At 43.9% G+C, this 15,412-nt stretch overlaps 1 protein-coding gene across 7 annotated transcripts in view; it reads left to right on the top strand.

Moving 5' to 3' along the window:
- The window catches only part of ABCC9 (ATP binding cassette subfamily C member 9), a 119,215-nt gene that overhangs the window by 62,644 nt on the left and 41,159 nt on the right, over positions 1 to 15,412 (top strand). For 5 of the 7 annotated variants that reach the window (XM_039482135.1, XM_039482104.1, XM_039482109.1 and 2 more), the window contains 4 exons: positions 9,357 to 9,395; positions 11,002 to 11,103; positions 13,073 to 13,157; positions 14,357 to 14,437. In XM_039482135.1, the coding sequence (XP_039338069.1) occupies positions 9,357 to 9,395; positions 11,002 to 11,103; positions 13,073 to 13,157; positions 14,357 to 14,437 (307 nt within the window). The remainder of the gene's footprint in view (positions 1 to 9,356; positions 9,396 to 11,001; positions 11,104 to 13,072; positions 13,158 to 14,356; positions 14,438 to 15,412) is intronic. The other 2 variants (XM_039482129.1, XM_039482154.1) reach the window with 1 other exon arrangement.

Raw genomic sequence — 15,412 nt, 5'->3', positions numbered from 1 at the left:
GAAGCGGCACTAGCCCACTGGGGGCTCTAAGCAGAAATATTCCCTGCCCCAACACATAATAAAAGATGAATAGGGGCCCCCTTGAGCTGCTCGGGGCCCTAAGTAATTGCTTAGTCTGATTATGCATAGAACCTGCTCTGATGTGCGGCATTGGTTTGGTTCCTTAGTTGTGTGTCACTCTCTGCTGTGCTAACACACATGATCTCGCTGGAATAATCGGTATAGTTAGAACCATGGAAGAATAACTTTTGTTAAAGGAAATAGAAGTAGAGAGTTGGGTGTCAATTAGAATACATGACCTACAGTAATAACACTAGTCACCATTTGTTTATTTAAAACATTTAAGGAGGATATTCCTTTGAGATGAGTCATTTCATTTGTAAGGGGCTGGTAAAAAGAGGCAGTGATTCATATTTACATCATTCCAGTAACCATCTTCAAAAGCGTCATCTTATAAACATTCTGATACACTATGTAAATCTCTAGACAGCAAAGTTAAATCATACCATGTGAATTGCAATTCTTACTGATAACAAGCAAGCTCTACAATACTGCATCTCTAGATGAGCCAACTTTAATCTAGGTTTGGCAATTTTAAAGAAGTTGTTATTTCATCTTTGTGCCCGCTCCTGAGAGGTGCTGAGCACCTCTAACTTCCCTTTGATGCTGCTGACTTGGAATGCAGATGCTCAGTTCCTTTTAGGATTGGTCCCTACAGTTGTTACTCTTTCCAAGAGTTGTAACTTTTGAAATAGCCATGAAGATGAATGGACAAGTAAACCATCACCAATACATTTTGCCCAGGGGGAAGAAAAAGAAAAAAAATCAGAAAAGGGCAGCTAAAATGAGTAGGGGTTTGGAACGGGTCCCATATGAGGAGAGATTAAAGAGACTAAGACTTTTCAGCTTGGAAAAGAGGAGACTAAGCGGGGATATGATAGAGGTATATAAAATCATGAGTGGTGTGGAGAAAGTGAATAAGGAAAAGTTATTTACTTGTTCCCATAATATAAGAACTAGGGGCCACCAAATGAAATTAATGGGCAGCAGGTTTAAAACAAATGAAAGGAAGTTCTTCTTCACACAGCGCATAGTCAACCTGTGGAACTCCTTACCTGAGGAGGTTGTGAAGGCTAGGACTATAACAGGGTTTAGAATAGAACTAGAGTATCAGAGGGGTAGCCGTGTTAGTCTGGTTCTGTAGAAGCAGCAAAGAATCCTGTGGCACCTTATAGACTAACAGACATTTTGCAGCATGAGCTTTCGTGGGTGAATACCCACTTCTTCGGATGCAAGCAGTGGACACTTGCATCCGAAGAAGTGGGTATTCACCCACGAAAGCTCATGCTGCAAAATGTCTGTTAGTCTATAAGGTGCCACAGGATTCTTTGCTGCTTCAATAGAACTAGATAAATTCATGGAGGTTAAGTCCATTAATGACTATTAGCCAGAATGGGTAAGGAATGGTGTCCCTAGCCTCTGTTTGTCAGAGGATGGAGATGGATGGCAGGAGAGAGATCATTTGATCGTTACCTGTTAGGTTCACTCCCTCTGGGGCACCTGGCATTGGCCACTGTCGGTAGACAGATACTGGGCTGGATGGACCTTTGGTCTGACCCGGTACGGCCGTTCTTATGTTCTTATGAAGATGTGCCCAATCAATGATACATGCAGACACTCAAGCACACATCACCTTTTTGTCTTGTAAAATACACTTTCCAAGACACTCTGCATAATAATGCTCTGTCACCGTGGTATTTAGGAATGCGATTAAGGCTTTGTCTACACTACCCACCTTTTAGTGACACAGCCGTGCTCTACAGCCGTGCCACTAAAAGGCACACAGTGTAGCTGCTGTTTGTCGGCAGGAGGGAGCTCTCCCACTGACAAAAAACTTCCACCCCCAACGAGCAGCAGTGGCTTTGTTGGCAGGAGAGCTCTCCTGCTGACAAAACTGTTCATACCAGCGCTTTTCGTTGATAAAACTTTTGTCGTTCGGGGGGGAGGGGACAACAAAAGTTTTGCAGATGAAGTTCCAATGTTGATAAAACCCAAAACTGTTTTGTCTGTGAAACCAAACAGGTAACTCCGCCATTACAGAGTATCTGAAGCCTTATTGACTGACTTCTTTGTTCATTGCAACCTATAATGTGGTGCTGTGTTATAGCTCACAAACATGGGAGTGTTTTGCTGATAATTTCAGACTTCCTAATAGAGAGGCGAATACAGGAGAATACCTCAAGTATTGACTAAATGAATCCCGTTGCTGTATTTTACAAAATCATAATAAAAGTTCTAATTACTTTCTTAATGCCCTTCCCATGTAATTCTGCATACATGAGTTACCATATCTGCTGATCCAGGAATATGCAAAGGGATGAGATATAGAAACCTCAGCAATAGTAATATAGGTACAGTACCACTGGGCTGAATTCTGCCCTCAATTTCTCTGATGTAAATCTGAAAAGTAATTCATCTGGATTTATATTGGTGCAAGTGAGAGTAGATTTTGGCCCATTGTGGCCAAAATCAGCCCTTGGATAAACTAGCGCAACTCTGATGGCAGTGAGAGCTGTACCTACTTCCTCCAGGGATGAAACTGGGCATGTATGGTTAGGGGAAAAAAGAGAAAGTGTTTCAATGCACCTTCCCTTTAGAGAACTTTCGCCGGATAGGCTTTATGGGTAGGGTGCTACCAAATTCAGGGTCGATTTTGGTAAATTTCACGGTCATAGGATTTTAAAAATCATAAATTTCATTATTTCAGCTATTTAAATCTGAAATTTCCTGGTGTTGTAGTTGTAGGGGTCCTGACCCAAAAAGGAGTTATGTGTATGTGGGGGGTCTCAAGGTTATTGTAGTGGAGTTGCAGTACTGCTACCCTTACTTCTGTGCTGGTGCTGGTGACAGCGCTGCCTTCAGAGCTGGGCAGCTGGAGAGTGATGGCTGCTGGCCAGGAGCCCACCTCTGAAGGCAGAGCCGCCATCAGCAGCAGCGCAGAGGTAAGGATGGTCTGGTATGGTATTGCCACCCTTACTTCTGTGTTACTGCTGGTGGGACGCTGCCTTCAGAGCTGGGCGCTGGCCAACAGCCGTCACTTTCCGGCCACCCAGCTCTGAAGGCAGAGCAAAAGTAAGGGTGGCAATACCGTGACCTACCTAAAATAACCTTGTGACACCCCCCCCCCCCGCAACTCTCTTCAGGACCCCCAGTTTGAGAAACGCTGGTTGTCCCTGTGAAATCTGTATATTATAGGGTAAAAGCACATAAAAGACCAGATTTCACCGGGGGGATGCTCCAGATTTCACAGTCCGTGACGTGTTTTTCATGGCTGTGAATTTGGTAGGGCCCAGTTATGGGACAGGTTCTCTCCGGGGCTCAGCTTCCACGTAATTCTGGGGTTGTAAGCCAGGGACAGGTGCTCTTTCCCACTGCATGTGCTGTGGTTTGCAGTAATCAAAAGCCTTAGATGTGAGGTTGGCTTCCAGCTGTTCTGATAAGTAACTGGCTGAGCAGGCTTCCCATATAATGGGGCATGCGGACTATCCAGAATCATTGTTAGAGTTCAGCCCTTTATGTAGGGCTGAGTTGGAAAGTTCCAATCCAGACTTTACAGAGGCATATCTAATTGCATACCACACACAGATGTGTGGTGTGGAGAGAACCAAATTCTCAGAAAATGCCTTGGGGGAGCCAAGCAGAGCGGGAGAGCAGCTAAGCAGAATGCTCCTTGCCCTCTGGATGCACTCTACAGAGAGTAGAGGGTATGTAAGACTCCCCTGTGCAAAGTATATGTGAGGGCCCAGAAACCAGGTGTAAAACATGGACAAAACAAGAGTTGGAGCAAACCCTTACTAATGGCATTCTTTGGCTCTATGCGGTGACAGACTGCAAGGAAAGTGATGGGAAGTAAGTGTTGTCAGAAGTCAGCATTAGCTGTGCCTTCCCTCAGCCGCACAACAAGTACAGCTCTGGACCATGGTTGCTACCTCAGAAGGTTAGATAACACAGTGATGGGTGTTATAAAGACCTCCTAGAGGGATAAATAGGTAGATGGCCAATGTCAGCATGGCTACTAGTTCTGCCCTGGCTATGTGGAGAGGCTGGAAGGTAGTCCTCAGTGGAAGTGTCTCATGCAGCTGGAGGCCATCCATATGATTGGGCCCCTGAATCTTCATTGCCCTGTTGATCCTGTAGATTAAGTGGGAACTCTATAGTTCCACTGCAGTCATAGAGCTCTAGCATTAATTTGCTTCCCTCTGTATTTGTTTTGCTGGAGAACAAGGGCAGAGTTAGAGATATGTTAGCGTTTTAAAAGGTCAAGTCAAGGATACATTGACAGTAGTCCAGGCTGCAGCTAAGTCTATTTTTAACTTACCCTTGAAATCTTAATTTTAAATAAATTTGGCTAACAGACTAGCATACAAAGTCAAAATCATCATATGATCAATCTAATCAGTTCAGTGCTTTTCATAATTTCAGGCTTAACTCTGGTGTAACTAGCAGTGATCCGGTCTGGGGAAATGTGAATATTTTTTCAAATACAGAGTAAAAAATAATAAATGAACAAAATTAGATAAGGATTACAAATACCTGCACCCTTTTCATGGCAATATCATACACTCCAGAACCTGAGCTTTGGACTACTGCCACGCACTGTACTTGTTTCGTTGTCGTACTTAAAGTATGTAGTTTGAGAAGTAAACTTTCTACTAGTATAAAAGTAAAGGATCAAACCCTACAACTCTTCTTTACTGAATCCGTGATTCAGCATAGCACATGAGTATATGCTTAACTTTAAACGTTTGCTTTTGTCAAACTGAAGTCAGTAGAATTTAAGCATGTGCTTACGCACCTAGTTGAAGAGGGATGGTTTGTTGAACAGGGGGCTTAAAAGTCTCATTACTCATACAACTACTCTCATTGATTATAAGGGGAAATTTAGTTATTACAGTCTGTTCACTCTAGTAGTAAGCACCATTGCATTGGTCCCAAAGTTTTAAAAATTATTCTACTGTTGGCAGTTCCAAAGCTATATGGTAGATGTATTTCCTCAGTCCTTCTCCCACCACTTTAACTCACTGCTATTTGTTAAGGAAGAAGATCTGAGTTGTTTTCGGTTTTTGTTTGTTTGTTTTAAATGAGAGATTCTAGTCTTTCTTTTTTCTGTGGGACTAACTTATTCCCTCTTTTTAATCTCAAAAGCCTCTATCTCCCTCTCTCTTGTACCTTGGAAATATCTTTCCATGGTAGTGGAGATAGGAATCCGTTTCTGAATAAAGAGACAGCTCTGGTTAGACAAGGTCCCGAGATAGCAACTGTGGCTCTTCCACCCTTCCAAAAAGGGAACAGTGGTTATTCGTCTGTGACCTCAGAACACCCTCTAGTTGTTGGTCCTGTAAATGTGCAGACAACCCCAGAGCACCCCCCTTGCAGTCGAGTGTGGCACTACAGGTGTGTCACTACTTAATTTCCCCAAGTGGAGCAGCAGTAGCTGTCAGTTTAACAGCCTAGGGCCAGGAGAAGTCAACACACATTAAATAAAAAGAACAGGAGTACCTGTGGCACCTTAGAGACTAAGGGTATGTCTACACTACCAGATTAGTTCAATTTAACTTAATTCGAATTTGTGGAATTGACTTAGTCGTCGAATTTGTGTGTACACACACTAACACACTTTCGACTTTGTGAGTCCACACACAACGGGCAAGTCGATCATTTTGAAGTGGTGCTGTGGGAAATCCCACAGTGGGGGTGGCATCCCCACCCCCAGTTCCGTCCCGCTGCCCATTTTCTTTTGGGATTTCACAATGCATGCTGCTGGGGGGGGAAAATGTGTCGGTGGTGGTCTTCATCATTCATCATTCAACGGACTTCGGACGGGGATGGAGAGGGAGGAGAGAGATGACTCTTCTCAGCGAAACCAATATCCCCTCCCCTGGTTATATTGCTTGCTGTGTGTCTCTGTGCTCCTGAGCAGAAGGAGGAGGAGAGATGGGATGGAGAGGAGGGATGGTTCGCCAAGGCTGACTGCTGCGCTCAGCAGACAGCCCAGCCAGAGAGAGACAGCCAGTGAAGTGCCAGCGCAGCGGGACTCCTGTCCAGGAGGAGCTAGGGGCAGGGTTCTCAGGGGAGAGGGTTTCTGTTCAGTTTTCTTTTCAGTGAGAAGCTGAACCTGCCCCCTGCTCCTGCTTCAGTTACTGTCTTCCTTCGTTACACAAACCTTCCACCACATTACAAACTTCCAACACACATTTAAAAAAAAAAATAAAATGGATATTTGTTAATTAACAACGTTTGATTTATATATGAATTTGTGTGTTGGGGGGTGCTGTGGACATGGTGTGTGTGTGTGCTAGTGTGACACACACACCGCTTCTACACTCGAGGAATACTGCTCTGCTGCTAGAGCTCCTGGGTGTTTCCCTGACTTTTCTCATCCAGACCTCGTGCATCCTCTCTGGGGGACGGGTGTGCGTGGGAGACTGACGGTGTGGCGGGGGGTGGCTGGTCCTGGTGTGTCTGTGGCTGGTCTGCTGGTCCGCTCCGTGACCCGCATAAGTTCATTAGAAGCCCTCCCCATCCCACACCTCGCACCCCACCACCCACACCCAACATCCCAGAAAGACCCTCCAGACCGACCAGGGTGCCTGTGACCTGCTGTGTGTGTGTGTGACTGCTGTGTGTGTGTGTGCCTGTTGTGTGTGTCCTGTGAAACTCCCCTGGTACCCCCTTCCCCCTTCCCCCCCCCCTAAACAGACAGAAAAATGTAAAAAAAGACTGAAAAAGTAATAAAAATTAACTGAAATAGTAATAGGACAGTTAAACTGGGATGGGGATGAGGAAGGGGAAGATAGAGGCTGGAAGGGGGGAAGGGAAGGACTTGGGAAGGATTCTTGTTTTTTTTTGTCTGCAGGGGCTTCTTCAGTTTGTGCAGTTGTTTGTTTGCCTCTTTGGCCCCTTGGGTTTGGGACTTTGGGTGGGGGGGGGCTTTGGAGCGGGGCAGCAGGGCAGGGTCTCCCTGCTGCAGTTGCTCCATCAGCCTGCCCTCCCAGGGAACATCCTGGCCTTCCTGGGGCGGTTCCTGGGTGTGTGGGTGTCTGGGTTCCTGCAGACTGTCAAGCTCGGACTGCTGTCTCCAGTGGAAGTAGAGTGGTGCATGGACTGATGGTCCCCTGTATACTAGGTTAGCCACATAGTCTACATTCCGCCCAGCCTCACATATTAAGCGCACATAGCCCTAGCCTCCTAAGTGAAGAATGGGGATAGATTAGTAAAGTCGACCAATTAGCTAACGATTAATGTCTACTACGGAATTAGTAACAAACTACTATTAACATAAATTAACATCAAATTTATTTCAGCATAAGCTTTTGTGGGCTACAGCTCACTTTTTCAGACAAATAGAATGGAACACACAGACAGACAGAAGAAGTGGGTTGTAGCCCACGAAAGCTTATGCTGAAATAAATTTGTTCGTCTCTAAGGTGCCACAAGTACTTCTGTTCTTTTTGCGGATACAGACTAACACGGCTGCTACTCTGAAACACATTAACTAGAGGCTATATCCCTCTTAATAAGGCTTCAGCCCAAGAATCATTACAACAAACAGGTCCTCATTCCAGGAATCACTACAATAATAATTTTATCAGGCCCCAGACTCAGGCTCCCAAATGTACTGTCCACACGCAAGTCTCTCAATCAGTTTAGGCTTGTACTCAGGGAGCAACTTCTCCTACTTAATGCACCCTGCCTGGCTTCTCTACTGCACTCTGCCTGGTTTCTTCTCTCCCTGCTTCCTGTTCCTGTTAATATCACTGGTCGCGGGAGCAGCCAATGGGAGCTGCTTAGCCAGCACTGGGGTGCGGGCAGCGTGCGGAACCTCCCTGGCTGCCCATGCGCAGGGACCGGGTGGCTGCTTCCAGAAGCTGCAGGGAGCCTGACTTAGCCCCAGGCGTAATCTTCCTCTTTTAGGTTGTACAAGCCAGTGTTTCCAGTGAAGCACCACCATTCCTCACAATGAGTGGCACTGCCATTCCTGACCTCCTTTGACTACTACTCCATAACATCAACCCTGTTAATGCTATTAATATAAGGGGAGAGCCGTTAAGTCGTATACCTCATGATTGCTGTTGGATGCCCTTGAAAATCTACCACATAAAAATGTTCATTAGAGAATAGGGTGACCAGACAGCAAGTGTGAAAAATCGGGACAGGGGGTGGGGGGTAATAGGAGCCTATATAAGAAAAAGACCCAAAAATCGGGACTGTCCGAATAAAATCAGGGCATCTGGTCACCCTATTAGAGAATTTGGGCTGTGCAGAAGGGGATAGGTGGTGGTGGAGCCAGTGGGCTAATGCAGCAGCATTTTATCTCTACTGAGCTGTGTTCAGAACCTAACCTGGCTCACGACTGAAAATGAGTTTAGTGATTTCAGCACACAGCCCATTTGTGCATGCCTCAGAACCACACACGCAATCCGACGTAGTTTGCCATTTGCTCATGGGACTCTCAGGGCTAGAAGAGCAGCAAGAGCTTTGCAGTACATTGACCAACCTGTGCGGGGAAGCTTACACAGTGCTCCCTAGGCACTGACTCCATGGGTGCTCTGGGGTTAGAGCACCCGTGGGGAAAACATGCTGGATGCTGAGCACCCACTGGCAGCCCCCCTACCAGAACCTTCCCCTCCCCCCAGCACCTCCTGCCTGCCGGCGGACGCCACAGATCAACACCTACCGCCTTCCATGGATCAGCTGTTTCGTGGCGTCAGGAGGTGCTGCGGGGGGAGGAGTGAGGGCGTAGCGTGCTCGAGGGAGGGGGTGGAACTGGGTGGGGAAGAGTTGGGGCAGGGACGGAGCAGGGGTGGGAAGAAGCAGGGCATGGTGGGGACTTGGGGGAAGGGGTGGAGTGGGGGCGAGGCTTGGGCAGAACCGGGGGAGCACCCCTCGGCAGATTAGAAACTATGCACCTATGTAGTGCTCGCCAACCTTCTCTGTGTTCCAAGTGAGGGATATTAGTCCTTTACTTTAATAGGCATTAAATGACAATGATCATTTTTAAAGTAATGTTCTAATTACACGTAACTGCATGAATTCAGTGATTATCCTATCCAGGTATGTAATAAAGGCACAATAGGAAAGCCACAGTTCCCTCCTACACATCACTAATGTAGCCATTAAATGAAATCATTGGCTACACTAATTAGATTTTGCCTATTTGCCCTTTAAAAGAAAAAACAATGGATGAATTCAGCCATTCAAATGTGTACCTAACCTATTTTTCCCATATGTGAAATGTGCACATAAAAAGTTATTCTGTTTCCTGAATACTAAACATCATTTACCATAACTTACAGCATTAATGAAACTGATCCTTCTTGTGACACAACCAGAAGGTATTATTTCCATTTGCAGTGTATTTGATCAGAATCATTTGCTTCCTCGGAATCTCCTTGAACTTCCATCTTTGTATTTTTCAGTCATTTCCTTGTCTCTTCACCATGTAGGTGATAACTTTATGGAAGATTAACTGGCAATTTTATTAAATGCAGTGGTTCCCAATCTTTTTCAGGCAATTATGCCAGTACACCTGTTTAAATGCCTGCCCATGAGAGGCGCCAAGCCTTTCCTGCAAAGTGTTAAGTGCTTTCAACTTTCATTGACATCACTGGGAGTTTAGGGCACTCAGCATCCTGCAGGATGGGGCCCACAGATGTCAAGTTGTGATGCTGAAGCCTGTAGCCTCCCATTTGCTTGTATGTTCTGTAACCAGCGGTGAATCCTGTGCTGCTCCATATCCTAGTCTCACAGTTACGCACACAGTAAATGTGGGGTGGATGGCAACACTAAGTGGAAGCTCATCATTAAGGGCCCAGTGTTGTTCCTATTCAAGTCATTTTGGAGATGCAGCCAAAAATACCTATCACAAATGGCAGAAGTCCTATACCAGTAGTTGCACACATACTTGTGGTTGGGAACCACTGTGTTATCTGATACCTGCTAACCTAAGGAGAAATATTAACATAGTTGAGTAGATTTCTGGGTCTTCTACAAGTTATGGGATGATGCTGAATGCTTCTAACCAATATTTCTAACCAATACCATAGCACCCTCTCTCTCTGTAGCAAACCATAGACACCTACTATATTAAATTAATACTAAGGATGTAATCTGAAGCAACATACATGAAGACAATGATAATTAAGATTGACATTTCATCACTCAGTTCACATCACATTATTGCCATCTCAGAAAGGTGGCTGATATCACACAATCGTATCTGCCAGAATACATAAACAAAACAGTTAGAGTAAAGAGCAAAGTAGTCACATACTATATAATTCACTATATATTGAGGCACATTTCAAAATATGCATTATATTTACTTAACAGACCATAGTGATACCTTCTGAATTGGTACAGAGTTGTTCTACTTTAGTGTATAATTTCAATCCATTACACTGTTAACATGGACCTACATATAAGAAAAATAGCATCTGCTGAAAAATTGTAATGCAAGCACATGGTAGTTTAAAATAAAAAACATACTAAAAGGCAATGAGGCAAATGGGCTGAAAACATCCATTTTATACACTATTTTCCAAGTAGCTGGTTTTGATGTTAGAAAACACTATTCCACCCTGGTACATTTTCTATTCTTTTAATTTACTCGTAATTTAACAATGGATGGAATGGTGGTTTTAGACATTTGCAATTTGCTGTTGGACTTAAATTCCATATACCATCTCTGGCCCAGTAACAAACCATTTAAAGCAGTGTCTAAGTAGTACAACCTGGTACACAGACCTTTAACTTCAGGACAGAGAGTGGATGCTTCTCTGATGTAACCTCTTCCTTTAAAGCTTTTGTCTTTTCTTTTGTTACAGTTCCTTTTATAGTACCTTGCCTTCACCTTTGTTCTTTTTTAATGCATATTGTTAACTCTGTTCATAAGACACTTCAAGATAATCTATTTTATTGGTGTTGTTTTAATTTTTCCAGCAGAAACAGATACTCTGTGGCTTATGCAGCACAGAAGCCATGGCTGTTGAATGCTACAGTGGAGGAAAACATTATCTTTGGGAGTCCTTTTAACAAACAGAGGTAATTATCAATTTCCTTAGTGTTATAAAACCTAAGGACTAGATTCCCTCCACGCCAGATGAAGAGGAGAGCAAAGAGGTGGAGAAAGAGGTGTAAAAGACCCTAAAGTCACTGAAGGGATAGGCCATAGGAAGCAATTACTGACATTTTCACTCCCAAGAGTGGACTGTAACAATGGGAACTGCTGAGGTATTGAGCTAGCAAGAAGTATAGGGAGGGTAGGCGGGGAAGAAAGGGAGGTAGAATGGGCTCTCGGCTTCTAAGTCCATTATTATATATGATTGTTCCTGGGTCTTGCATAGCAGGGAGGTCACCCCTTGTAAGGGCCAGGGAGAATGGCAGTTCCTGTTCTGAGGACACAGGAAGTGCTCTCTTTGAACTTTTTCTGGAGTTGGCTGGCCAAAGGCACATTGCAGCTTATGTGCTCCCACTGTGTACTGAGGAGATCAGAGAGGGATTGTGCCTCCATTGCCCCTCACAGGGCACTGAAGTTCAGCACTGCCCTCAGTGGGTGAAAGCCATAGTCTGGCTGTTAGGTGTAGAGGGTTCCTGCTTCAGAGAAGCAGCTGCTTATTCATCTGGGTCCCAAGAGAAAGTAGTTTAATGCTCTGAGGTTACTGCCATGAGCGGGGCCAGATTAAGCCAATTTTGAGGCACATCCAACCTGGATGCTCCCCACAGCCACCATCTCAGCAGTGAGTAGACATGGTGCAGTAGTGGGAAAAGCAATAAGACCTCTTCCCCCAACCAAGAAGAGGAAGGGTGGCCCCTCCCTGAACAGCAGGACTACTCTGTGCTGGCAGCAGGTCTGGGGCTTTCTCCTTGGTGCTAACTGGCTGTTGCTCCTTTTGCCTGTTGGGGGCTGTCTGCAGACTCAGAGCTTGTCTACACATACAGCACTGCAGTGGCGCATCTGCAGTGCTGTAGCACTTTGTGAAGATGCTACCTATGCTGGTGGGAGAGCTTCTCTGGTCAGCGTAGGTATTCCACCTCCCCAAGAGGTGGTAGCTATGTCGGCGGGAGAAGCTCTCCGGTCAATATAGAGTTGACTACAGCAGGGGTTAGGTCGGTATAACTACATTGCTCAGGGGTGTGGACTTTCCACACCCATGAGCAATGCAGTTATACTGACATAAATCTGTAACATAGACCAGGCCTTAAACAAATATCACGGCATCTGTTACACTTGGGGCATGTTTATAAGCTTTTCTTGGAAACTGTGGAGACCAGAAGCGTGTTTTCTATTTCTGAAATTAAGCTGAGGTTCTGATGTCATCATATGACTCTGGAGCAGGGGATTTAGGCATGGTCCTATTGTGTCCGAGCCTTAATCCAGTCCTGGATCAGAGCACCACATTACAAAACACCGTACAATCTGATATTATTGTGCTGAAGACAGGCCTACCTGCTGTGTGCCTACCTCAAGTCAGTGATAATTGGGACCTCACTGGAAACACAGGGTACTGAAAGCCAAAACAAAGCTCTTTTGTACCTGGTTCTGACTACTCTTGCCCAACACTTACTTTTTATGCTCATTTAAATAGTCAACCAACAAATGCAGTGGGAAAAGTGACTTGATTTTAGGAAAACAAATTGCTAAAATCTAGGCATTTTTACTGGCTACACGCACTTTGCTTTAAGTTATTAAAAATAAATTATATTCCTTTCAGTGTATGCTTTCCTATGATATGCCACTCAGTTCACTTGATAGCAATTAATGATGGGCAGATCTCACAAAATACAGATAAGCATCCACAAATTCAGGGACCAGAATCTCAGCTGGTGCAAATTAGCCTAGCTTCATTGAAGTCACTAATAAATATGGCTTTTTGTAAAGGCTTCACTGGGTCCCTTTTAAAGTTAGCTAAACTCTTTTGAACTTCACCAATAGATTAAGTTTTGGAAGGAGTTTTTTGTTTTATCCAGTTTGGTTGTCTTTCCATAAGAATAATCTTTTTTTTCTCTGCAGATACAAAGCTGTTACGGATGCATGCTCTCTGCAGCCGGACATTGACCTATTACCATTTGGCGATCAGACAGAAATTGGAGAAAGGGTAAATAAAGAGGTGGAAGTTTGTATGACAGCCTGGTTTGTGTGATGGGTATCACATTTCTAGATTGCATTGAGCTACAAGCCTGTTAAACATTCATAATAGGTGTATTTATTAATATTTATTATAATTCCACATTAACGTGTACGCCATCATAGATATTCATGACACCTAGCAATCTAAGAATCCAGCTACTCTGAGCTAGTCAGTATTATCATGTACTCCCTAAGGCACCTTAGCCTAGAATCAAATCTTAGGTATCCAGGAATAAATCTGAGTAACTCTGTTGGCTTCTCAGACCAGAATCTGGCCCTGTGCGTTTATTCTTTCTGTAAGTGCTGTGGAGCCCCTGCATTCTTTTTATGATACATCATGGAAAACGAAGTCATTTAGGAGACTCAAGAAAAACAAAGGGAAGGATTCACTCCTGATATAACTCCACTGTGTTCATTTTACGCTGTGACCCTGATTCTCATTTATACTGTGGCCACTCTACACCACTCTGGAAGGGTAAAGGGGCTTTAAAATGGGTGTAAATGTATACACAATCTAAGCCCCTTCACACTGCTAGAATGGGGCCAAGTGGCTCTTAGTGTAAACAAAAATGAAGTCCTGTGTCTACATTGTACTCAGGAGTACAGAAAAAAAAGTCAAGATCTGTGCCACTTACCTTAATCCACTGGGAGTTTTACTTCCAAGCTCTTATATTGATACATTAAACTTAAATATTATTAAACTGACTAACTGAAAAATATCAGTTTTCCTATAAAACACCTTTTAAATAGCTCCATCATGATTTTTATTTTTTAATTCTTTTAAATCTACTGGGGTACAGAGGGTGGAGTGGACAGGGGCTGTTGTCCCCTGCAGCTATTCAGAAGGCTCTTTTGATCACAGTCTTCCATGTTTTCCCAGCCAAAGACAGTCCTACTCTGCTAGGAGAAGAACTTTATACATTCTAAGTTATTTGTGATTAGTTTATATGAAATTGTACTAATAATAACAGTTTCTTTCTCAGGAGATTATACACTGACTGTATTTGTTTACCAACAGGAGTAACCTTATATCCAACACTTTGAAAAATTCTAAGGAAACTTCTTTGGGTGGTTTAATAAAAACTTGCCATTTTTCAATGTCTTGTCATATACAAATCATTTTGTTTATTCAAAAGACACATTTTTATGACCTGTTATATTCACTAGGGGATTAACTTAAGTGGTGGCCAACGACAGAGAATCTGCGTAGCTCGAGCACTCTATCAAAACACCAACATCGTCTTCTTGGTAAGATTTTTTTTAAATACAAAGTATGCAAACTTCACAATAAAATGTTGCCCTTATATTTAGCTTTCCTACAGGGACCTATATCTACTTTTGAATCCAGAATGCAGAGACAGGAAAAAGAACAAATAAACAATGACTAGAAGCAGTAGCAGAACACATTAGGAGGTTGGTGAAAGAGGGCCATGTAGTTCAGTATAAAAAGATTGGGACAGGATTCTTATGCCCATACTCGCACTGAGTACCGCATATCACCCCACTGAAGAGTCTTTTTCAAGAGTCAGGGTATCACAATTTAACCTTTTGTGGGGAATAAATGGACTTGGGGTTTAGCAATGGGATACATGGCCTTTCACATCTCTGTTTCTAATCCCAATTCAGTCTATGTTGACGATTTCTGAAAGTCATCACCCATGTGATGGCTGTTTGAGTCCTAGGCAAAATAAATTGGTGGATTCATCTTAGTTCTTAGAGGACAAGTGTTCACATAAAAAACTTGCCAACACAATTGTCATCCTTGCTGGTAGAGTCAGTGGAGAGAGGCCAAGGACTGGAGTCTGAACTACTCTCTCATCCTTACCAGGTATTCTCTCCAAGTGGAAGTACAGGCATATTAATGAGTCAGGTTTAGAGGAAGCTTGCATTGGCACTGACTCTGCTGTATCTGTTCTATAGAACAACAGATGACATCAGTTATCTCTTGAGATGGCTCGGGTCTAAAGTTTGAAGCTGGATCTGAATTTCCCCAAATTTTGGGGGAGAGTTCCAAATCTGGTGTTCCAGGTCAGGTCCATCTCTAGTTTCCATGCACTAGTTCCATGGGACCCGCACTAAATTGACTCAGAAATAGAAAATAAGCACATAATGGCCATACTGGGTCAGACCAAAGATCCATCTAGCCCAGTATCCTGTCTTCTGACAGTAGCCAATGCCAGGTGTTTCAGAGGGGAAACCAAAAAGTCACGAGGAGAATCTGAG

Source organism: Mauremys reevesii, linkage group 1, assembly GCF_016161935.1.
Source record: "Mauremys reevesii isolate NIE-2019 linkage group 1, ASM1616193v1, whole genome shotgun sequence".
Lineage (NCBI taxonomy): Eukaryota > Metazoa > Chordata > Testudines > Geoemydidae > Mauremys > Mauremys reevesii.
This window is presented reverse-complemented; position numbering and strand designations above follow the sequence as displayed.